The 24,610-nt window shown below is 41.4% G+C and overlaps 1 protein-coding gene across 5 annotated transcripts in view; it reads left to right on the top strand.

Moving 5' to 3' along the window:
• Window positions 1-24,610, top strand: part of zcchc4 (zinc finger, CCHC domain containing 4) — a 102,139-nt gene that overhangs the window by 47,845 nt on the left and 29,684 nt on the right. For all 5 annotated transcript variants that reach the window (XM_072252938.1, XM_072252937.1, XM_072252939.1 and 2 more), the window contains 3 exons: window positions 4,591-4,663; window positions 20,058-20,208; window positions 23,386-23,477. In XM_072252938.1, coding sequence (XP_072109039.1) covers window positions 4,591-4,663; window positions 20,058-20,208; window positions 23,386-23,477 — 316 coding nt within the window. The remainder of the gene's footprint in view (window positions 1-4,590; window positions 4,664-20,057; window positions 20,209-23,385; window positions 23,478-24,610) is intronic.

The following is a 24,610-nucleotide window of genomic DNA, read 5'->3' as shown; positions in this document are numbered from 1 at the left end:
TCTCATACCTCTCCCCTGCAAGCATACATAGCAGGGGTATTGGAAGGCTGCCTGCTGCAAATCTCAGAGCATTCTTACTGATGCTTCAACAAAGTCAGATCAAAATCCTGTCAGCACATACCTAAATCATTAAAAGAACAACTTCAGTGCACATGCTTAAGATAATTAAGACTTTTTCAGGCAATGAGGAATAGACAATAAAATTCTGTATATTCACACCAAAGTCTTAAGAACAAAATAAAAGTCAGTTAAAATTTTTTGATAGAGAGATCATAATGATGAGAGAGCATATCTACTTTCTGCATAGCTTTAAGTGCCATGTGGAGAGTTCATTCAGTTTAATGTATACTAGTGTTGCATGACTAAATCAATCAGCAAGTATTTTTGAGAGAATTATTCTGGTTATGACCTTTCTGCGTCTCAACATGCTATTAGAAGAGTTGCACTACATTACACGTACTGGTTTTTCACCTTTGTTGTACACAAGAAATCCATATCATGAATGGTGGTGTTTGGGTGATGTGAAGTCACATTGCGATCAGATGCAATTTAACCATGTTAAAAGAAGGATAATTTAAAGTCATTACATTTTATTCTGTGGATGCACGATATAATTCAAATCAACAATGTTATTTGTTGAAAACACTTAGGGTATATCACCCTCAGTTTTCCTTGTGATTGTTTGCTCCACTGGGCGTGCCCTGCTGAGTCTGAAGAGCTGAGGATCTGGCTTTCTTTTGAGGTGTGAATGTAAACTGAGACTAAAAACTGAATTTATTGATACTTAATGAAGGGATAAACTTCGATAACTTTACACTGTTGTACAACTTGTGAACTTTGACTGTCTGAGTTTATCTGGTTAAGCAGTCTGCTTCCAGACTCCTTGGGAGATAACACTTACTTGGGTGGGCCACCAGAAAATATAATTGTGTATCAATTCCATTGCTGTGCTGCATTAAATTATATTTATTTAATGTGGAGCATGTTGATATTTATTCCAACTAAGAAAGGGAATTTGTCAGTGTATCCTACCACATATTTTTCTTTACAACTCCGTATTTTGAATACTTACAGCTGAACACTGGCAAATACATTGTGTGATTAGTTTCATACCATTCTTGTTTTGCTTGCCAACAGTTAAAGCAAATATTCCTCCCTTCAAATTTATGCAAACAATTAAGGAAAATAAATATTTACTTTTATAAAGATAGTGTTTCTACCATTTTCTTAAAATAATGAGCTGCTCTAGTCACAAAGTGAAAACTGCTTACTTGATGTACAAGCTCGAGAGCATAATAGTTCTTGCATAATTTTAAAGTGACTGTTCTCTCTCTTTTAAATTTCTTTCAAACAATGTTAACTAAGTTTCATCAGTTTCCATCACATCACTTCCATGTGATTCTGACAAAAAATAATGCATTTTAATCAAATAATTACCTGTGGTAATAGTTCCTCTGCACTCATGTCTGCGATACTGCTGAAAATGTGAACTTGCCTCAGTTTTGCCAACTGAATCTTGGTGCTTCAGTAGTTGTAAGTAGTTTGGAGATGTACAGTTTTCAATTTATTCTGTAGGATTTGAAAAAAAAGCTCTATTTTCTTATAGTAGTATCAGATTAAATGCAGGACTGAAAATAATATCCTGCAGTATTTCAGGAAAAGTAAACACCTACAGCTGCTGTGAATTTGTTTTGAACAAGAGGTGTGACAGATTTAGGAAGTAAAAGAAAGATTTGATTTTAATGTCATCTCTCTTTTGTGTTTGTTTCTTACTTATCATTAATAGTTCACAAGATAAAGTTGATCAGCAGTCACTTTGGGTAGCTTAGTTTGGCGATGTGTTGTTTATTTTTTAAAAAGGACACAAAGAGAGATACCCCATGATAGAATTGGACTGATCCAAATTAGACGTTTGCAGTGATTGGTAGAGAGCTGTAACACAATAGCCTGATATTTAAAATATTCTAGCATGCAATCCCTATTTGTATGTTTCAGAGTTATACAGCCCAACTCATCCATGCCAACCTGAGCCAGTCCTATTTGCCACTAAGCCTTTTGTATCTATGTACCTGTCCAAGTAACTTCGAAACATCGTATTTATGCTTGCCTCTATCACTTCCTTTAGAATATTGCATTCAATTGACTTTATTTCTTATATCCTTCACATGCATGAGGAGTAAAAATCTTTGTTATGCTCCTGTCTAAATGTGCAATTTATAGTAATTTGTAATAAATAATATGTACAACAGGACAGTCAATATAGCATAGCAATACAACTGTATCAGCGTGAATTAATCAGTCTGATGGCCTGGTGGAAGAAGCTGTCCCGGAGCCTGTTGGTCCTGGCTTTTATGCTGCAGTACCATTTCCTGGATGGTAGCAACTGGAACGGTTTGTTGTTGGGGACTTAAGTCCCCAGTGATCCTTTGGGCTCTTTTTATGCACCTGTCTTTGTAAATGTCCTGAACAGTGGTAAGTTCACATCTACAGATGCACTGGGCTGTCTGCACCATCTCTGCAGAGTCCTGTGATTGAGGGAAGTACTGTTCCCATACCAGGCAGCTCTGCGATTGAGGGGAGTACAGTTCTCATACCAGGCAGCTCTGCGGTTGAGGGAAGTACAGTTCCCGTACCAGGCAGCTCTGCGATTGAGGGAAGTGCAGTTCCCGTACCAGGCAGCTCTGCGATTGAGGGAAGTGCAGTTCCCGTACCAGGCAGCTCTGCAATTGAGGGAAGTACAGTTCCCATACCAGGCAACCCTGCGATTGAGGGAAGTACAGTTCCCATACCAGCTACAGTTGAGAGCAGCCAGTCAGGAAGCTCTCCATGGTGCCCCTGTAGAAAATCCTTAGGATCTGGGGACTCATGCCAAACTTCTTCAACAGTCTGAGATGAAAGAGACGCTGTTGTGCTTTTTTCACCACACAGCTGGTATGTACAGACCACGTGAGATCCTCGGTGAAGTGTATGCCAAGGAACTTAAAACTTCTCAACCCCAGATCCACTGATGTCAATTGGAGTTATCCTGTCTCTGTTCCTCCTGTAGTCCATAAACAGCTATAGCCAGCAATCGGTCAATGTAGTGACCACTCTGTGGAAAAATATGACCCTCAGGTCCCCTTTAAACCCTCCCTTCTCATTCTAAACCTGTGTTCTCCAGCTTTTGATTCCTCCAACTCTGGGAAAAGATTGTGAACATTCACTTTATTGATGCCCTTTATACCAATATAAGTTCACCTCTCATTTTTCTATGGTCCAGACTTCTGAGAATCACTATGTAAACCATATCCTGCATAATCAGGTACTGATATTTTCGGTCACTTACATGAAAATACAAATACCAGAGTTTATTAATAGCCTTATTTTTGCTCTGATTATTTAAAAGCAGCAACAATCCAATCATAGGTCTCTTTCTAGAATCCAGGAACTTTGAATGGTATTTTTGTGGTATAATTTTTCTTGAACTAATTTTGAAACCTTAGTCAATCATAGAAACTAACAGGTTTATGTTCCAATCAGCATCTCTTTATTGATTCTAAAATATTCACTGATTTACATTTTAAGCATCCTTGTGTAATGTAAGAATTTAATTGGCATTGTTTACCTCCTCCATTTTACTTCCCTCCTTTCTGCTCTGAGATGTGTAAATAGATGAGAGGTAACTTGATGAAGGTGTATAAGATGAAAAGAGGATTAGATAGAGTGGACAGCCAGCACCTTCCTACAGCAGCAGTGTCTTATAGGGGAGGGCATGATTTTTAGATGTTTTAAGAAAAGTATGGGGGGGTGTCAGAGGTAGGTCTTGTGACAGAGCGTTTTGTGTGTGGATTGCACTGCCAAGGGTAGTGATAGGGGCAGGTACATTAGGGACATTTAATAAAACTCTTAGATAGGCACACGGATGAAGGAAAATGGAGTGATATGTAGAAGGGAAGGATTGGAAGGGTTAGATTAGTCTTGGAGTAGGTTAAAAGGTTGGCACAACATCATGAGCCAAAGGGCCTGTAATGTGTGGCACCATTCGGTGTTCTAATATATAATTCCCAGCTAATAATTTCAAATTTTGAAGGAAGATTGTGGATGGACAGTAAATGCAAAATGTGGGAGAAAGTCGAAGATCACTTTATTGGTATGAAAAAATGTACAAGATTCCTCTAGTCATCATCCCAATAAAGTTTATAAATTCTATAAAATATATACAAATTCTGCTCTTATGTCTTATGATTGAATTTTATAAAAAATATAAATTATAATATTTATAAATATATAGGTCCATATTATTGCCACATATCCACATTAGTTTTACTGGTTAAAAGAATAAAACTAATAAAGACATTAAATTGAAATAATTTCAATTTAAATAAATAAATTCTGAACAGAACACCAGAAAGGCCTATGTATAACACGATGCATGTTTTACAGTCATATTGCAGAAAGATGCATTTATAAATTTATAAAAATATAAATTACTTTTTTTCAACAGCTGTTCTTTTAAATTTACAGATTTTGTATTCCACAGTTGATGTGTGTGATTTGTAAAAATCCTTGGAAGAATTAATATGTAGTGCCACTTTGCTTTTTAACTTTTAGGTATTCCCAATTTTATTCAGAGGAGGAGTTCTGCCATTATAATATGTTTAATCACTACTTCTTTGGAGGAAAGGTAAGTTGTAACACATGAGACATAGTATCTGACAATAAATGTGCATTTCTATTCCATGAAAATCTCTCAAAAGGCAGGAAAGTCAAATTAAATTTTGAGTTTAGTTGTTTCTCTCATTTTCTTTTAAAATAAGGAACATTTGAAGATTTGGTTCTTGTTCTAGATGATGTGGTTTCTTACATATATAATTTAGCCTCTTGGGCATTTTGCCTACAGGGATAAAGCAGCCTTCCTTGGGAAGTATACCAAGCTCTGCCTTTAATACCATCATTCCAAATAAACTGATTCCTAAGCTCCGGAACCTGGGCCTTAGCACTCAGATCTGCAGCTGGATCTTCAACTTCCTCACAGACAGGACCCAGGCTGTAAAAATAGGGGACGAGCTCTCCTCTACAATCACTGTGAGCACCGGTGCCCCACAAGGCTGTGTACTCAGCCCCCTGCTGTACTCACTGTACACCCATGATTGTGTAGCCAAGTTTCCATCAAACTCAAAATATAAGTTTGCTGATGACACAACAATTGTAGCCCGTATCTCGGGTAATGATGAGTTTGAGAACAGAGAGGAGATTAAGAACCTGGTGGTATGGTGCGAAGACAATAACCTATCCCTCAACGTCAACAAAACGAAGGAATTGGTTGTTGACTTGAGAAGGAGTAGCAGACCGAACGACCCAATTTACATCGGTGGTGCGCAAGTGGAACAGGTCAAAAGCTTTAAGTTCCTCGGGGTCAATATCACAAATGACCTGACTTGGTCGAACCAAGCAGAGATCATTGCCAAGAAGGCCCACCAGCGCCTTTACTTCTTGAGAAAACTAAAGAAATTTGGCCTGTCCCCTAAAACCCTCACTAATTTTTATAGATGCATCATAGAAAGCATTCTTCTAGGGTGCATGCACAACCTGGTATGGAAGTTGTCCTGTCCAAGACTGAAAGAAGCTGCAGAAGATCGTGAACATGGCGCAGCACATCACACAAACCAATTTTCCGTCCTTGGACTCACTTCACACCACACGCTGTCGGAGCAGTGCTGCCAGGATAATCAAAGACACGACCCACCCAGCCAACACACTTTTCGTCCCTCTTCCCTCTGGGAGAAGGCTCAGGAGCTTGAAGACTCGTACGGCCAGATTTGGGAACAGCTTCTTTCCAACTGTGATAAGACTGCTGAACGGATCCTGACCTGGATCTGGACCGTACCCTCCAAATATCTGGACCTTCCTCTCAGTTTGTTTGCACTACCTTACTTTCCATTTTTCTATTTTCTATTTATGATTTATAATTTAAATTTTTAATATTTAATGTAATCCAGGGAGCGGGAAGCGCAGAATCAAATATTGCTGTGGTGATTGTACGTTCTAGTATCAATTGTTTGGCGACAATAAAGTACAAAGTAAGTAACGTAAAGTGGTTCAGCAACTATTAGCACAAGAGACCCTGCAGTTGCTGGAAATCCAGAACAACACACAGCAAATGCTGGAGGAACTAGCAGGCCTGGCAACATCCATGAAAATTAACAGTCAATGTTTCAGGTCGAGATCCCTTATCAGGATTGGAAAGAAAGGGGAAAGATGCTGGAATAAGAAAGTGGGCAAGGGGAAGGAAGACAAGCTAGAAGGTAATGGGTGAAGCCAGGAGGGTAGGGAAGGGGATGAAGTAAGAAGCTGGGAAGTGATAAGTAGAAAAGACAAAGAGCTGGAGAAGAAGGAATCTGATAAGAGCGGAGAGTCGATCATGGGAGAAAGGGAAGGAGGAGAAGAACCAGGGCGAGGTGATAGGTAGCTGAGGAGAAGAAGTAAAAGGACAGAATGGGCAAATGAAGAAGAGGAGAGGGGGAGGGGGAAATATCATTGGAAGTTGGAGAAATCGATGCTCATGCCACCAGGTTGGAGACTACCTAGATGGAATATGAGCTGTTGCTCTTTCAACCTGAGAGTGGTCTCATCGTGGCAGAAGAGGAGGCCATGGACTGACATGTTGGAATGGAAATAAGGTTAGGAATTGAAACTGTTGGCCACTGGGAAATTCCACTTTTTGCAGATTGAGCTGAAGTGCTCGACAAAGCGGTACCCCAATCTACATTGGATCTTTCCAGTGTAGAGGAGTCTACAATGGGAGCAGTGGATACTGTGGACAACCCCAAAAGATTTGCAAGTGAAGTGTTGCCTCACCTGGAAGGACTGTTTGAGGCCCTGAAAGGAGGTGAAGGAGGAAGACAATGGACAGGAGTTGCATTTCTGCTGCTTGCAGGGATAAGCGCTAGGAGGAAGATTCTCTTTTAATGCAACAATCCAGCTGTGCTTTTGCACACACCTAACCTGTCTTCTTTCAAAACAATTTCATCAAATGCTGACATTTGAATTTAAATTTCTCCATCTCCGTCCTTTGTAATTCTAAACAAATTTCCTCAGAACAATAAGTCTGGTTCCAAGCTAAAATTAATGATGTGTAGGTCTATAAGTGAAAAATGTACTTCAGAGTTCTGCAGCTGACACAAGTGCTTTCTAACTTTCTCAATAAGATATAGCACCTGACGTGAATTTCTTGAAATCCTTAAATGTTTTCAGAGTTTAAATGCATCCTTCTGCAGTACATCCATCCGCGTACATTTTGCTATACATACAGCAGACCTTTCTGGTGCTCTGTTCAGAATTTGGATTAAATTATTTACTTCCAGCTGCATTTCAATTTAATTACCTTAATTAGTTTCATCCTATTTTTTAACCAGTAAAACTAACGAGGATTTCAGAGTCCCTTTTTCCCCAAGATTTGTTGCTGGAATGTCTGTAAAACTTAAAGCAAAAAATTCAGCTTTACTGGAGGCAAAATATTAGATTCTATTTTCCTGAGTTTGTTAATCATCTGGGATAAAAAGGAGGAATATTTGGCAGTGCAAAATGTCAAGCACCAGATCTTGTTTATGAAACCCTTTTACTCCATAGACACTTTGGTTATTTTCTTGAATTTATTGACATTGTTTGCTATAAAGCCTTGTCTAGCATTGTATTCCATAATATCTATGTATAAATGCTGCATTTGCATTAAGTCATTTTGCTTGAATTCTATGCGTATTCTTAACCTTTACTTTTTATCTCTGGTTGCTTATACATAGCCTTTCAGCCACATGCATCACTCATTGAAAACTAATTGCTTTTGTTTTTTATGCTTCAAACAGCATTCTCCACTTATTCTACATAATACATTTATCTCTTATTTTTGGAGCTTGCTGTATGACATAAAGCCAGGCAAACTGCCAAGTAAGCTAAGTAAGCGGTTCAGTTAGATTTCTGGCTATCCAGTTACTGACAATTAGAATCAAATCAAATTAATGTATCATAGAATTTTAAAGTCTAACATTGTATGCATCTTTCAGTTACTGTACCAGTAATAACAGGTAACTATTGTGTATTATTAGACCTGTAAATATTTACAGTAATATACTGTATGTATAATCCAGTTTAGAACATTTTACATTTTTGCTCGATTTTAAGAGATTCAGAGCTCCTTGAAGTTTTTTTTTGTTTCAAGTCTGATCCATAATGTTGTCGATTTTGTTTCTGTTGTATTGAAGTTCTTAGATCATGTTGTGTATGTGACTGTTTACACAACAATATCATTAATAAAAATGCTAGAGGCTGGAGCTAAGTTAACAGGGGCTTTTACTTACGGAACCTGAACTGAACACATATATAGAGATCAATACGTGCCTAATAGTGCACGCTCAATAACGTGTTACTATGACATAAAATAGTTCCATATTATACAGTAAGCTATATGGTGCACTCCTTCCCTTTTATTTTAAAAGTATATCAACTTTTTTTTAAGGGGCACTACGCTAAACAAATACTGTATGTGTACCCTTAATATACAAACGCCACCAACTGTTTAATTCGTAACTTAATAATATGAAATTATAACAAAGTAACATAATAATAATTATAACTGAAGTCTCTGGGGGGGACTTCTCTGCCTCTCCGGGTAACGTCTGCCCTGAAACGTTTGATTTGGGGAATTAGTCTCCACAGGTACATCAGGTGGGTCCTCAGCACTGCTGACAGGCTTATCTGTGGGTGAGGCTGATGTGGTCACATCAGGAGTGTTTGCTTCCATGTCCGGGGAGTCAGGGCAAGATGTTGTTATGTTTTCCACCTGAGCATTCAGGATTTGATCCATATGACGTGCTTCTATGACATGGGAGGCAAGGTGTTGTTGTGTTTTTCCCCTAAGTATCCAAGATTTGATCTACTTGACGTCTCCATACATTCTCTCCCACATGTACTCTATACATCAGTGGCCCGTCTATGGCAGAAATTATACCCGGCTGCCACTTTTCCATCCGGTAATCCCGTGCAAGAACTGACTGTCCCACATTGAAGCTCCATGTTGACTTAGCATTCAAGTGTTTGAACTGTCTGTTCTCTACATCACACCATACATTTGGTTTGAGAAGATCCGTGCAGGACCTCAGGTTCCTGTTTAGAAACATCATCGCTGGAGTCTGGTTAGTGGTTGCATGTACTGCATTATGATAGGCAAGGAGGGAGCTGTCTATCTTGTGTTGTAGTCATCGATTTTCACTGTCCCTTGCCTTGAGGGCTTTCTTGAATATCTGTACAATTCTTTCTGCCAAGCCATTTGTGGATGGATTGTAAGGAGCCGAAGTAAAGTGCTTGATTCCATTGTTCTTCACAAGACTTTGGAATTCCTCAGAGACAAATTGTCATCCATTGTCTGTGCAGATTTGCTCTGGTATGCCATTCCTGACGAACATGGTCCTCAGCACTGTAATGGTCTTTTCTGATGTGGTTGTCTTCATTTTGATGATCTCTGGCCATTTGGAATGTGCATCAACGGCGTTTAAAAAGATAGAGTCCATGAATGGTCCAGCAAAGTCAATGTGCGCTCGCTGCCATGGTGATGAGGGCCACTCCCACGGATGGAGAGGGGCTTGTGGTGGTGTGTTCTGGATCTTTTGACATCCAGAGCAGTTCTTGGTCAGGTCCTCAATCTGTTTATCGATTCCTGGCCACCACACATAGGCACGGGCAAGACTTTTCATCTTCATGGTACCCAGGTGCCCCTCGTGCAGGTCGTCCAGCACTCTGGTGCGTAGCTTGGGAAGAATCACAACTCATGTTCCCTGACACACTGACAACTTCTCCTTCCTCGCTGGAAACAGTGTGTTACCTCGCGCTGGCCATCCCTTTACCGTGATGTCATACACTTTTTATGACATAGGGTCATTGCGTGTTTCCCTTTCAATGAGGCTGTTTGTTACTGGTAATTGGTCCACTATTGTTGTGTGAAAGATCTCTGCTGAATCCAAGTTACCTTGGAAGTGGGCAGTGGTAAATGTGACAAACCATCTGCGTTGCCATATTGCTTGGTCCCCTTGTGTTCAATGTCGTACCTGTGACCTCCTTTTAAAAAAAAAAAGTGCTGTCATCACTGGAATACCTTTTCTTGGATTGAAGATTGCCACGAGCGGCTGATGGTCAGTCAACAGAGTAAACTTTTGGCCATACAAGTAGTGACTAAATTTCTTGACTCCCCACGAGGCTTAGGGCTTCTCTGTCAATCTGTGCATAGTTGCGTTCAGCTGAAGTTAGCGTTCTTGAGGCAAAGGCTATTGGTCTTTTGGAGCCATCAGGAAACTTGTGCGATAACACAGCTCCTATCCCATGGGGCAAGGCATCACAAGCTAGTCGGATAAGTAAGGAGGGGTCAAAGTGTGTGAGCACCCCGTCTGAAGTTATGAGTCTTTTAGTTTCTTGAAACACTTTCTCACAGCTCTCAGTCCACTTCCATTGTGTCCCTGTCTGTAATAGTCATAGTTATACTTTATTGATCCCGGGGGAAATTGATTTTTGTTACAGTTGCACCATAAATAATAAATAGTAATAAAACCATAAATAGTTAAATAGTAATATGTAAATTATGCCAGGAAATAAGTCCAGGACCAGCCTATTGGCTCAGGGTGTCTGACCCTCCAAGGGAGGAGTTGTAAAGTTTGATGGCCACAGGCAGGAATGACTTCCTATGACGCTCTGTGTTGCATCTCGGTGGAATGAGTCTCTGGCGGAATGTACTCCTGTGCCCAACCAGTACATTATGTAGTGGATGGGAGACATTGTCCAAGATGGCATGCAACTTGGACAGCATCTTCTTTTCAGACATGACTGTCAGAGAGCCCAGTTCCATCCCCACAACATCACTGGCCTTACGAATGAGTTTGTTGTTTCTGTTGGTGTCTGCTACCCTCAGCCTGCTGCCCCAGCACACAACAGCAAACATGATCACACTGGCTGCCAGAGACTCATAGAACATCCTCAGCATCGTCCGGCAGATGTTAAAGGACCTCAGTCTCCTCAGGAAATAGAGACGGCTCTGACCCTTTTTGTAGACAGCCTCAGTGTTCTTTGACCAGTCCAGTTTATTGTCAATTCATATCCCCAGGTATTTGTAATCCTCCACCATGTCCACACTGACCCCCTGGATGGAAACAGGGGGTCACCAGTATCTTAGCTCTCCTCAGGTCTACCACCAGCTCCTTAGTTTTTTTCACATTAAGCTGCAGGTAACTCTGCTCACACTATGTGACAAAGTTTCCTACCATAGCCCTGTTCTCACCCTCATCTCCCTTGCTGATGCATCCAACTATGGCAGAGTCATCAGAAAACTTCTGAAGATGACAAGACTCTGTGCAGTAGTTGAAGTCCGATGTGTAAATGGTGAAGAGAAAGGGAGACAAGACAGTCCCCTGTGGAGCCCCAGTGCTGCTGATCACTCTGTCGGACACACAGTGTTGCAAGCACACGTACTGTGGTCTGCCAGTCAGGTAATCAAGAATCCATGACACCAGGGAGGCATCCATCTGCATCGCTGTCAGTTTCTCCCCCAGCAGAGAAGGGCGGATGGTGTTGAATGCACTGGAGAAGTCAAAAAACATGACCCTCACAGTGCTCGCTGGCTTGTCCAGGTGGGTGTAGATACAATTCAGCAGGTAGACGATGGCATCCTCGACTCCTAGTCAGGGCTGGTAGGCGAACTGGAGGGGGTCTAAGTGTGGCCTGACCATAGGCCGGAGCAGCTCCAGAACGAGTCTCTCCAGGGTCTTCATGATGTGGGAGGTCAATACCACCGGTCTATAGTCATTGAGGCCGCTGGGGCGCAGCGTCTTTGGCACAGGGACGAGGCAAGACGTCTTCCACAGCACAGGAACCCTCCGGAGCCTCAGGCTCAGGTTGAATACATGGCGAAGTACTCCAGAAAGCTGAGGGGCACAGGCTTTGAGCACCCTGGTACTGACACCATCTGGTCCTGCAGCCTTACTTGGGTTGAGACGTTTTAGCTGTCTTCTCACCTGTTCAGGTGAGAAGACACATAATGCATTTAGTGGGTGTAGGACTGTTAGGCGAGAACTTGTGGTAGTAGTTCACTAGACCAAGATATGCTCTCAGCAGAGACACATTTTCAGACGATGGTGCCTTAAGCACCGCCTCTATCTTGTCTTGAGACGTGTAAGCCATCCTTGTTGATCACATACACACAGTATGAGATTCCCTTTTTGAAAAACTCACATTTCTGTCGATTAGTTCTGAGCACATATTCTCGTAACCTGGTGAGCACAGGTTCGTCATCATCTTTGCCGGAGACAATAGACAATAGGTGCAGGAGTAGGCCATTCGGCCCTATGAGCCAGCACCGCCATTCACTGTGATCATGGCTGATCATCCACAATTAGTATCCCATTTTTGCCTTCTCCCTGTATCCCTTGACTCCGCTATCATTAAGAGCTCTATCTAACTCTTTCTTGAAAACATCCAGAGAGTTGGCCTCCACTGCCTTCTGAGGCAGAGCATTCCACAGATCCACAGCTCTCTGGTTGAAAGAGTTTTTCCTCAACTCTGTTCTAAATGGCCTACCCCTTATTCTCAAATTGTGGCCTCTGGTTCTGGACTCCCCCAACATCGGGAACTAGCGTGTCCAATCCCTTAATAATCTTATATGTTTCAATCAGATCCCCTCTCATCCTTCTAAATTCCAGTGTATACAAGCCCAGTCGTTCCAATCTTTCAACATATGACAATCCCGCCATCCTGGGAATTAACCTCGTGAACCTCCGCTGAACTCCTTCAATAGCAAGAATGTCCTTCCTCAAATTTGGAGACCAAAACTGTACACAATACTCCAGGTGTGGTCTCACCAGGGCCCTGGACAACTGCAGAAGGACCTCTTTGCTCCTATACTCAACTCCCCTTGTTATGAAGGCCCTTGTTATGAACTCCCCTTGTTATGATTTTTGTTGTATCTCTGAAGCACCTTGTGCAACTGTGTCTAATGATATTGAGATGTTTAGCGCTTTCTCGAATGTAGGATCTTTTTCACACAGGAGCTTGCCACACATTAACCTGTCATTCAATGCTTCTGACCAACTCCAAATTGACAACGTTCTGATAATTTGTGCAATTCAGCACAATGTTCAGAAATGCTTTCATTTTTGCTCTGATTCCGTTTATAGAATTTAAGTACTAACCAGCGGTATGGGCTTTAAATGCTGTTGGAGAGTGTCTACTATTTGCTTGAAAGTTTTGTCAGCTGGCTTTTCAGAGGTTAACAAGCTCCGTTGTAGGCCGTATGTTTTCGTGCCCATTACACTAAGTAGTTCACACTACGCCGGATAATTTTGAAAACGCCGGTTTCGAGTGAAAACGACAGGCGTCCACACTAAGCGTTTTTCAAAATATCTCCGTCCACATTAGATGGATATTTGGGCGAATCTCCTCCTACTGGGCATGTGCAGGACACACAGAAAACAAGCGCAGAGGAGACGATATACTTCGTGCGCGTTTGGCCAGTTACAGAGTAGAAAAACTTTAAAGGAATTGCTGTTGGCTCTTGCGCAGGAGGACTTAAAACTTAAAAAAAAACAAATACTGGAGCGTATGGAGGCAACCAACAGGGAGTTCACGGACAGTATGACCAAGCTGACGACGAACATTGAAAAACTAACTCTGTTACATTAATAAAGCACCTTGTTAAATGTATAAAACGTCTGCATCAGCGTTATCTTGTATTTCCATACAATGTTACATTAGGCTGTTACACATCTATTGTCAGAGAAGTACTTGCATAAATAGGTAAACCACCTTCATACAAGCAAGGACAGAAAACAGGGCGAAGTGAGTATACTTATTTATTCAGTAAGCTATGGGTCAACTGGCTTCAGTCTCGTCCGTCTGTTCTGAAATTGTTGGGTGGTGGCGTTCAAGAAAACAACGAACATCTGTTCCAGCACGTCATGACAGCGTTTTTAAATAGTCAAAAAAACTCACTTTGCAATTTAACTCTCACGCCGTTCACACCGACTGCGCGTTATAACAGCTTGCGCAGTACCAAGCAGAAGCAGAAAAAGCATTGTTGTGGTGTTGTCATGACAGCGTTTTAAAATCTCTCCGGTTACCCCGTACACACTACGCCGGATATTAAGCGTTTTCAGATTTATTCACTCTGGAGAGTGTTTTCGAAAATCTCCGTTTTCGGGGGCTGAAAACGCCGGCTCAGTGTGGACGGGAGGGCAAAACGAAGAGAAAAAGCTTTGTTTTCAAAATTATCCGGCGTAGTGTGGACGTACCCTAAGATGCTGGCTTTCTTTGCATTAACATTGTTAGCATCACAATATAACTCTATTCTTTCAATATAAATTGCCCAGTCTTCAATGCCACTATCAAATGCTGTACTGATTCCAATTAACACCATCCTTGTTGTGTTAATTTATCCTTGTTATGTAAATTTAGCCCCGATCGCTTGTTAATTTAATCCCAATCCTTTGTTTTCTTTTTGACTCACGTGACCTTTTTTGGGGGCTAGAGTCGCTAGTGTACTCTAGCTAGATGTGTGTGTCACTCTTTTTTTATCTCACTTCTGAGGCAGGCAGACCCTCAGCCCTGGGGTTCGGCACCGGCTGTGGTCTTGCCTGGATGCGCTGCGGTCCGACTGTCTCTTTCGGTCTCCCGATGTTCCCAACTCTGGCTGAACTCCTGCTTCTTTTCAGACCCGCGGCCTCACTGCCTCTTCTGAGTGCTGTTATCAATTAAAACACGGCCTTCCGATACAGTGCAGGTTCATTAACCTCGTCGCCAGTTTGCTGTGTATGTGGCCGTTTACACAACAATATCATTAATAAAAATGCTAGAGACTGGAGCTAAGTTAACAGGGGCTTTTACTTACAGAACCTGAACTGAACACATATATAGAGATCAATACGTGCCTAATAGCGCATGCTCAATAACATGTTACTACAACATAAAATAGTTCCATATTATACAGTAAGCTATATGGTACAGATCATAAGCAATCAGTGCGAACCCTGCACCTCTTTATCTCCTTGCACATTCACATATTCGATTCTGCTGCCTGCTCCCATTTTGCCCATCTGCTGTGAAACTTTAAATTTATTATCAAAGTATGTCACCATATACATGCCTGTGATTTGTTTTCTTGTGGGCATACTCAGTAAACCAGGAAACATAACAGAATTAATGAAAGACCACACCCAACAGGATGGATGAACAATCAACGTGCAAAAGGCAAGAAACTGTGTAAATATAAAAGAAAAAAAAGAAATAAATACCGAGAACATGAGATGAAAAGTTCTTGAAATGAGTCCATGATTGTGGGAACAGTTCAGTGATGGGGCAAGTGAAGTTGAATCGAGTTATCCCCACTGCTTCAAGAGACTGATGGTTGAGGGCTGATAACTTCCTGAACCCGGTGGTGTGGGTCCTGAGGTGGTGTGAGTACCTTCTTCCTGATGGCAGCAGCAAGAATAGAGCATGGCCAGGGTGGTGGTGGTCCTTGATGATGGATGTTGCTTTCCTGTGACAGTGCTGCTTGTAGATGTGCTTAATGGTGAGGCGGACTGGGCCGTATCCACTACTTATAGGATTTTCTCTTTAAGGACATTGAGGTTTTCATACCAGACCATGATGCAACCAGTTAATATACTCTACACCACACATCTATAGAAGTTCGTCAAGGTTTTAAATGTCATGCTGAACCTTTGCAAACTTCTTCGGAAGTAGGGGTGCTGCTGTGCTTTCTTCATAATTGCACGCGTGCTGGGCCCAGTTCCGACAGTTCAGATCCTCCAAAATGATTACACTGAGGAATTTGAAGTTGCTGACCCTCTCCATCTCTGATCCCCCAGTGAGGACTGGCTCATGGATTGCTGGTTTCCTCCTGAGGTCAATAGACAGTTACTTGCTGACATTGAGAAATTGCTGCTGTGACTCCCTTCAGCCAGATTTTTCTGTCACCCTCCTATATGCTGATTTGTCACCACCTTTGATTCGACCACTGACATTGGTGTTGTCAGCAAACTTAAGTATGGCATTGGAGCTGTGCTTAGCCTCACAGTCATAAGTACAAAGTGAATAGAGCAGGGGGCTAAGCACACAACCTTGAGATGCATCTGTGCTAAAGGTGATTGGAAGGGAGATTCTTGCCAATCCAAACTGACTGGGGTCTGCAAGTGAGGAAATCAAAGATTCAATTGCACAAGGAGGTATTGAGGCTTGGGTCTTGAAGCTCAATGAATAGTTTTGAGCGGATGATAGTATTGAATGCTGAGCTGTAGTCAGTAATGACTACCTTGATGTGTTCTTATTTGCTATCTGGAAGATCCAGATTTGAGTGAAGAGCCAATGAAATGGCTTCTGCAGTGGACTTGTTTTTCTGGAAAGTAACTTGAGCGGATCTTGGTTGCCTCTTAGACAGGAGTTCATATGTTTCATCACCAACCTCTCAAAGCACTTCATCACAGTGGATGTAAATACTACTGAATGATAGTCATTGAGGCAGGTTACGACATTCTTCTTAGATAGTGGTATAATTGAAGCCTACTTGAAGCAAGTGGGTACCTTAGGCAGCCGAAGCAAGAGGTTAAAGATATTGGTAAACACTCTAGTCAGTTGATCAGCACAGGTCTTTAGTATTCGGCCAGTTATGTCACCTGGTCTGGATACTTTCCATGGGTTCACCCTCCTGAAGGATGCTCTCATGACTGCCTCTAGAGACTGAAATCACTGGATCATCGGGGGCTGTGGGAGTTTGTGAACATTCCTCCATGTTTTGACAGTCAAAGTGAGCATTGAAGGCATTGATCTCATCTGGAAGAGAAGCCTTTTGTTGTCACCTATGTCATTTGGTTTCACTTTGAAAGAGGTGATAGCATTCAAGCCTTGCCACAGCTGTAGGGCATCCTTTAGTGATTCAAGTTTAATCTGGAATTGACATTTTGCCAGTGAGATGGCTTCCTGGTGATCTTACTGGTTGTATCTTACTTGGTCGTTAGACCTGAATGCCACTGATCTGACCCTCAGCAGGTTACAGATCTCATGGTTAATCCAGGACTTCTGGTTGGGGAAGGCTGAATGATTTTGTGGGGAAATACTTCTCTATGACTGTTTTTATAAAGTCTGTGGTGTATTCATTCAGATCCTCTGAGTCCTTGAACGCAGACCCGTCTACGAACTCAAAGCAATGCTGGAGTCATTCCTCTGCCTCCCATGACTACCTCTTTGTTGTCCTTATCTTTGGAGCCTTGCTCTTTAGCCTCTGCCTGTATGTAGGTAGGAGAAGGGCAGCCAAGAGTTCAGATTTCCCGAATTGCGATCTGGACATGGAATGGTAGATATTGCTTATCATAGTATATATGCTCATGATAATTGGGCAGAGACTTCTTCTAACAAGCCTGATTGTAGTCCCCTACCATGATTTGAAATGTGTCGGGATGTTCTGGTTCTTGTTTGGTGATGACAGCATTCAGAATCTTGACTGCCTGATTACGGTCGGTTTTTGGCAGTATGTAAACTGTCAGGGTCACAGAAGAGAATTGTCTTGGTAAGTAGAACGGTCAGCACTTCATCGTTAGATGTTCCAGATCAGGGAACAAGAATATAACAAAACCATCACATCAGAGCACCCAGAGAGTTTATAATGAAAAACAGACCCCCACCTTTTACCTTATTTGAACGAGCAGTTCGGTCCATCCTGTGTATTGAGAAGCCTTTGGGTCTGATTGCTGAATCTACAGTGTTCAGATTGAGCCATGTCTCTGTGAAGCACAGAACACAGCATTTCTTCACTTCCCTCCAATACAGCAATCTTGCCCTTAGGTCCCCAGATCCCATTGGGACCTTGATGTCAGATCAAAAAAAAATATTAAGGTACTTACAAGAGTACTAATGAGTACTAACAAACTTCCAGTTTAAGATGGCGCTACTGAAGCTGTGTGACAGCTCACTTGTAGTTCAGGTGGCAAGGAATACAACTAAAAACATTACTAATAACACCTTTTCTGAAGTAAATTGTAGTTAACTATCACCACAAACAATGAACAAGCAAGCGGAGGTGAAGCTGATTCGAAGGATGGGCCATGTGGGTCATCGCAAAGTGGAGGGCAACATGTTCAAGAAGGTCACAGACGGAGTTCGTGTCAGTGTTACTGTTGGAGTGAGTGATTTGGAGAAGAGTCGATGCGGAGAGTTTCAGTGCCCCTGTCCACCTAACCTGGGTGTGAGGTTGGATTGCTCCAAGTGCCGAGCCAATTTGGTGAGATCGAGAATGGCTTTGGGCTGCCCAAGCTTGTCGCTGTACCAGGGCTTGAGTTTGAGAGCGAACCACTACCCGGTTCTTGGACAATTTAAAGACTGGAAAGCCCGAGTGTCAGGACTGGAGGTGAGGGTCGGGCTGATTTCACTGCTCTCCAGCGGCTTTTGTCACTGCAAGTTTCGTGCCATTTTTGCCCCACTAATATGATGAACTGAGGTGACTAATATGAGGAGGCTTGGGCCTACTCCAGCTGATCCGGCAAGTGAATCTAAGGATTCAGCTTGGTTCAGAATGCTGTTGTTTCCTTCTATTGTTTGCGTGATTGTGTTTTTTACCTCTTTTACGGTCTTCTTTAAAATTGGGTTCTTCGGGTTTCTTGCGTTGTGGCTGCAAACAAATCTCAAGGTGTATAATTTATACATTCTTTGATAATAAATGTACTTGAATCTTGAATCTTAAGGGTTAAGCTCTGAAGGAGAACGAGGGACACTATTTTCAATTTGTATAAGGAAGGTTAGCATGAAAAGTGCCAAAGATATAGGTTTTGTTTGATTAAAAACTTCCAGCTATTCTTTTATATTATCCTTTTCAATGAGCATTTCACTGTAAACAACATATTTTTGATATTAATCTTATAACTACATCCACGTGCTGTTGCCTGGTGATTGGTAGAAATTATTGCAGGAGTTCCTCAGGACAGTCTTACAGGTCCAACCATCTTGTTCATCCAAGTCAAAAGATGGGAAGTTTCTGTAACCTTGAGCCCTCCTCAGGTGGTGAAGCGGTTTCCTCCAAGCCACACTTATCTTCGCTTCAGATTCAGATTTATTTATTACATGTGTTGCGTGAATGAAATCACCGGAGAGAGAGTTACTGGTAGATACAAAGCAGCTTCTTTATTCGGCAAAACCAGGTACAGCAGGCATCATCATACCGAGATGCTTTCAGTGGAAAGGTCTGCTGGCCCAGTGTGGGGCTCGACATTTATTTGCTAAACACAAAGGGCAATCCATATTTACAAAGTATAGACAATACTTTCTTTTGAAGCTACATACAAAACTTCACACCTTCTGATTACATCCATCCCACCAGCGCCAGCAGCGTCTGGACTGGTATTCAGGAATCCATTGCTCCAAACTGAATCCACAGTACATTTATTTGGTATTTTACATGCTTAACCTGAAGGACAATCCATATTTGTCAAGTATAGATAATGCTGTCTTTGAAACTACATGCAAACCTCACACCTTCTGGTTTACATCCATCCCAAAGGCACCGGCAGTGTCTGGACTGGTATTCTGGGTATTCACAGCTTTTAGGAAATGCATTGTTACAAATGGACTGGGATTCTGGTAGTCACAGCTTTTAGGAAATGCATTATTACAAATGGACTGGGATTCTGGTATTCACAACTTTTAGGAACAGAAGACTGGTGGCTAAGTGTAAATGACCTAAACCCAAAAATTGCTCTTAACAACATGTACATTGAAACATACAGTGTTTTCATTAACAACAGAGACATATTCCAGCACCATCATAGCATGCTCATGATGTTCAGCAGAACAACCCGAGTAGCAGCAGAAACAACAAAACAACAGCAAGACAAGCCCCTTGAACTAAAAAGGCAAAATAATGACCTTATTATTTTATGTATTGTAGAATAGATATATTTGTGTATCTTTTTTTTTAAACATTGCTTTTGTCAGCAAAGTTTTAAAACGTGTTTAAATATTGAGTGTGGGATGTGGACACTGATGTATTTTATTTTTTATTATAGTCTGCCTTTGAAGCATTTCAGACGTTCTTGTGTCAGGACAACGAAGAGTCTGTTATTATGATGACTGACCCACCATTTGGGGGCCTGGTGGAGGCACTGGCTCACAGTTTTAAAAAGATTGTTGCCATGTGGAAGACTTCGCAGACTAAAGGTACAAAAAGGTCTCAAGTAGATAGAACAAGAATGTTTTGTATGAAATTCGGAAATTGAGTACAGTAGCTCTTTGATCTCCTGCGAGTAGTTCCTGCAAAACCTCATTGGTACATAAACGACCGCATTTGCTTCCTTTGCCTAATCCTCAACTCCACTTACTTTGATACAAGTCTCTTGATGCTTCTTGCTAACAATTAACTAACGACTTCCGTCAACAAATTTCTAATTATGGTCTTTTGAGAGAGGTACAGATTTCCATGCCAGTTCTTGTGGAAAAATACAACCGTGTTATTTTCTTAGTTCAGCTTAAATTTTCTGATTTGCAGTCCATACTGATTGACATAATTTCTTTTAATTACCCTATCAAATATTTCCAATATATTTAAACACTTCCATTGGATCACTTCTATGTCTTTGATCAAGGAAGTTCAGGGCATATTTAGTCCTTCTATCTCAGCTTCCTCAGCCCAATATCATTCAGCTGAATCTACACTCTTTACCCTTCAAGTAGAGTTATGATATGCAGTTATGACATAGAGAAAAGAAAATTATATCTGACAAAACAAATGACGATTGTGAAAGAATGTACATGTATACTTCGGTTGAATGGAGAGATATTTTCCCCCTCATAAATTGCACAAAGATTATCAAAGGCAGAATGAATAGTATACCTGCCTGACTCTACGGAAGGAATTAGCTCCCAATACTGAATATACAGATTTTGGTTAATTTAAAACTTTGTTGAAGCTGAGAATGCCAGACAATGGTCAGTAATAGATGATACTGCCTGCAGTTTACAGATTATCAAACAGAAGCACTCCAGAATTTGGGTTTATATTAGGTGCAACATTTTGTCTAATTTCAGGTTCCACTTCCACGCTTTTCTATCAAATTATTTTACTTGTGAGCGATACTACCTGCCTATAACCAAGCAGTGGTGGCCCTTCACAGTGGCATTACGGTACTCTACCAATAGTCATTTATGAATTAGTTTCATTAAAGCCAGTTTTATCACCCTTAATCACTTTCAACTATATTTGTCATGACATGATTTGAAACTGTTTTGCTTGGCTCAGTGATCGGCATGTTTATTTTAAAGTGTTCTTTGCTTGTGGAAACTTGTTGCATAAATGATTACCTTCTGAATTTACTACTGCTGCAGATGATCATGATGAAGAGAAAATAATAGCTAAGAGGATTAATAATTGAATATCAGTTTATTCACATATGAATGGACCTTGATCTGGTTGTAGATTAATTTGCTTGGCTTATTTAAGATACCAAACGTGTATTTGTTTTGAATTGATATCAAAATTATAAGCAGCTTTTAGCTACTTACCCATATTGAACCTGCTAGCCTGTTTGTGAAGGCTGTATTGATCTAGATTTTCATTCCTGCTGTTTTTCAGTGTTAGTAAAGTATTTTACACCAAGAGTGAAATGAGATAATGACTATTTTAGGGATTACTTCACGACATTCTAAAAATTTAACAGGGTTCCTCCGACCATGTGTCGCTCTTGTACCACTTAGCAGTTTGCTTTGGGAGCTTTGTGGTGGAGCTTGGAACTGTGTTGTTCAGTGTTGGACCTCTGGAACAATTTGTTCAATCCATTCAGTGTTGGCATCCTTATCAGACAACTTCCTTACTACTGATTGCATGAAAATTTCTGGATCTGCAGTTACATGATGGGAAGACAGAATATTGGAATCTTAGAGGCGTGATTGAAGCTAGATTGTGTGTCAGTCTGCAGTGGAGTCCAGTGGATAAATACACGTGACAGCTACTCATAAATTCCTGGGTGAGGTGATAAATTCAATCTCTGCCTTAAATACACCCATTGACCTGGCCTCCACAGCTGCATGTGGCAACAAATTCCACAAATTCACCACCCTTTGGCTAAAGAAATTTCTCCACATCTCTATTTTGAAAGGGTGCCCCTCTATCCTGTGGGAAGCATCCTTTACACATCTACTCTGTCTAGGCCTTTCAACATTCAAAATGTTTCAATGAGATCCCCCTCATCCTTCTGAATTCCAGCGAGTACAGACCCAGTGCCATCAAACCTTCCTCGTATGGTAACCCTTTCATTCTTGGAATCATCCTTGTGAACATCCTCTGCACTCTTTTCTAAGATGGCAACAAAGCCATCTATTACATCATCTAAATCATTTATATACTGCATAAAAAGAAGTGGTCCCAACACTGAGTCCTGCAGAACCTCACTAGTCACTGGCAGCCAACCAGAAAAGGATCCTTTTATTCCCACTTGCTGCCTCCTACCAATCAGCCAATGCTCTAACCATGTTGTAACTTTCCTGTAGTACAATGGGCTCTCAACTTGGCAAGCAGCCTCATGTGTGGCACCTTGTCAAAGGCCTTCTGAAAGTCCAGATACACAACATCCACGGCATCCCTTTAACGTATCCTACTGGCAATCTCTTCAAAGCATTCCAACAGGTTCGTCAGGCAGGATTTTTCCTGAAAGAAACCATGCTGACTTTGTACTATCTTGTGTCACCAAGTACTCCATAACCTCATCCTTAACAATCGACTCCAACATCTTGAGGTCAGGCTAACTGGTTTATAATTTCCTTTCGGCTGCCTTCCTCCTTTCTTAAAGAGAGGAGTAACACTTGCAATTTTCCATTCCTCTGGCACCATGCTTTCTGAAATTTCATTTCTAATGCCACCACAATCTCTTAACGCTACCCCTTTCAGAACCCGCGGGTGCAGTTCATTTGGTCCGGGTGATCAATCATTTCTCAGTTTTTATTACGTAGAAGAAAGTGAAACAACTATCATAGTTTAACTCTCGTAGCCCAGAGCATGCATCACTTAGATAAATGAAATGTAAAACAAACTTACCAAATAAATATTTTGCATTGTACCCTGGAGATATTTGCTGAGAGAATTTGCAGTTGCTGTGAATTCTATGTGGATTTTTATTCACTTTGAAATCTGAACCATCAATAATACTTTAAAAAACATCTGGTAAAAGGCTGGATTGATTCCTCTTGAGTTAGCATATTTCACCTTAAAGAAAGAAGAGAACTTCCATTTACTTAACATAAATTCCTAGCCAAATGGTAGTTTCTCATTCCATGTGAAGCTTTTTATTCTGAGGAATTTTGCACTTTGGTGGCTTATTATTCTGTTTTGACTTCATTCTGCAGATGATGAATTACCAATATTTTGGATTTTTCCATACTTCTTTGAACCTCGCATTCTGCAGTGTTTCCCATCATTCAGCATGCTTGATTATCAGGTGAGTAGCTTCTCGGTACATGTGGTTTTTGCACTGCTACTTGGGTACATTTCACTGAGATCTAAAATCAGATTAAATTTTAGATCAGGTTGTGACTTTGTCTAACGTCAAAAAAGTTAAGGCAGTCAGTTGTTAACTTGCAACCTCTCATTGGCTTTAAATATAATTTATTTAGGTGCCAATTGCCGTAAAAAGCTCTAAATCTGTAAGTAAGCACAGTGTGAAATTATTAAAACACTAACAGCAGGATCAGCAAATACTTAATTCTGCTTTGGCACACCAGCCAGGTTAAATATAGAGGCTCAAGTGATGTGCAATATCATCCAATGCTGCCACTCTTGTATCTGATTGATTTATAAATGGCATCGGTGGACAAGAGGGAGCTCGTCTATTGTTAAACTACCAATTGTGAACTCTACAAGGGAACAGTTGTGATTTTGGACTAATTGAATCAACAGAGGAGGCTCCCCACTGGTAGGAGCGAGCGATATAAATAGCACCATTCACGGGCTTTCAACTTTTGCTGGCAACCCAATTGAATTGTGATTCATTAGCAAGGGTAAATAAAAAATAAAGGTTGGAATGGACTATTGTTAGAGTGGGGAGGCTTTGGCTTAACAGGCTTGGGCGAGTTCTTCTTTCTTTGCCTGTTAGTGCCTATTTAGTGCGGTGAGAATGGCTCCAGGGGCTGTGATGTGTTCTTTGAGATGTGTGAATTCAGGGAGGCCTCCAGCCTCCGGGATAACCACATCTGCAGCAGGTGCACTGAGCTGCACTGCCCAAGTGAACAGATTGAACTGGAGCTGCAGTTCGATGACCTTCGGCTCATAACGGAAAAGCGAGGAGGTAATAGGTAGGAGCTACAGTGAGATAGTCACCCCGAGGGAAAGGAAACAGCCAGTGGAGAGTACCCCTGTGGCTGTTGCCCTCAATAATAAGTATACCACTGGATACTGATGAGGGGGACGGTCTACTGGGGGGCGGGGTGCCACACTGACCAGGTCTCTGGCATTGAATCTGGTTCTGTGGCTCAGAAGGGAAGGTGGGAGAAGAGGACTGCAGTGATAATAGGGGATTCTATTGTTAAAGACATAGGCAAGTGATTCTGTGGACCTGAGAGAGCCACCTAGATG

This window comes from Mobula birostris, chromosome 3 (genome assembly GCF_030028105.1).
Source record: "Mobula birostris isolate sMobBir1 chromosome 3, sMobBir1.hap1, whole genome shotgun sequence".
Lineage (NCBI taxonomy): Eukaryota > Metazoa > Chordata > Chondrichthyes > Myliobatiformes > Myliobatidae > Mobula > Mobula birostris.
The sequence above is the reverse complement of the archived record's forward strand: the minus strand, read 5'-3'. Positions and strand labels throughout refer to the sequence as shown.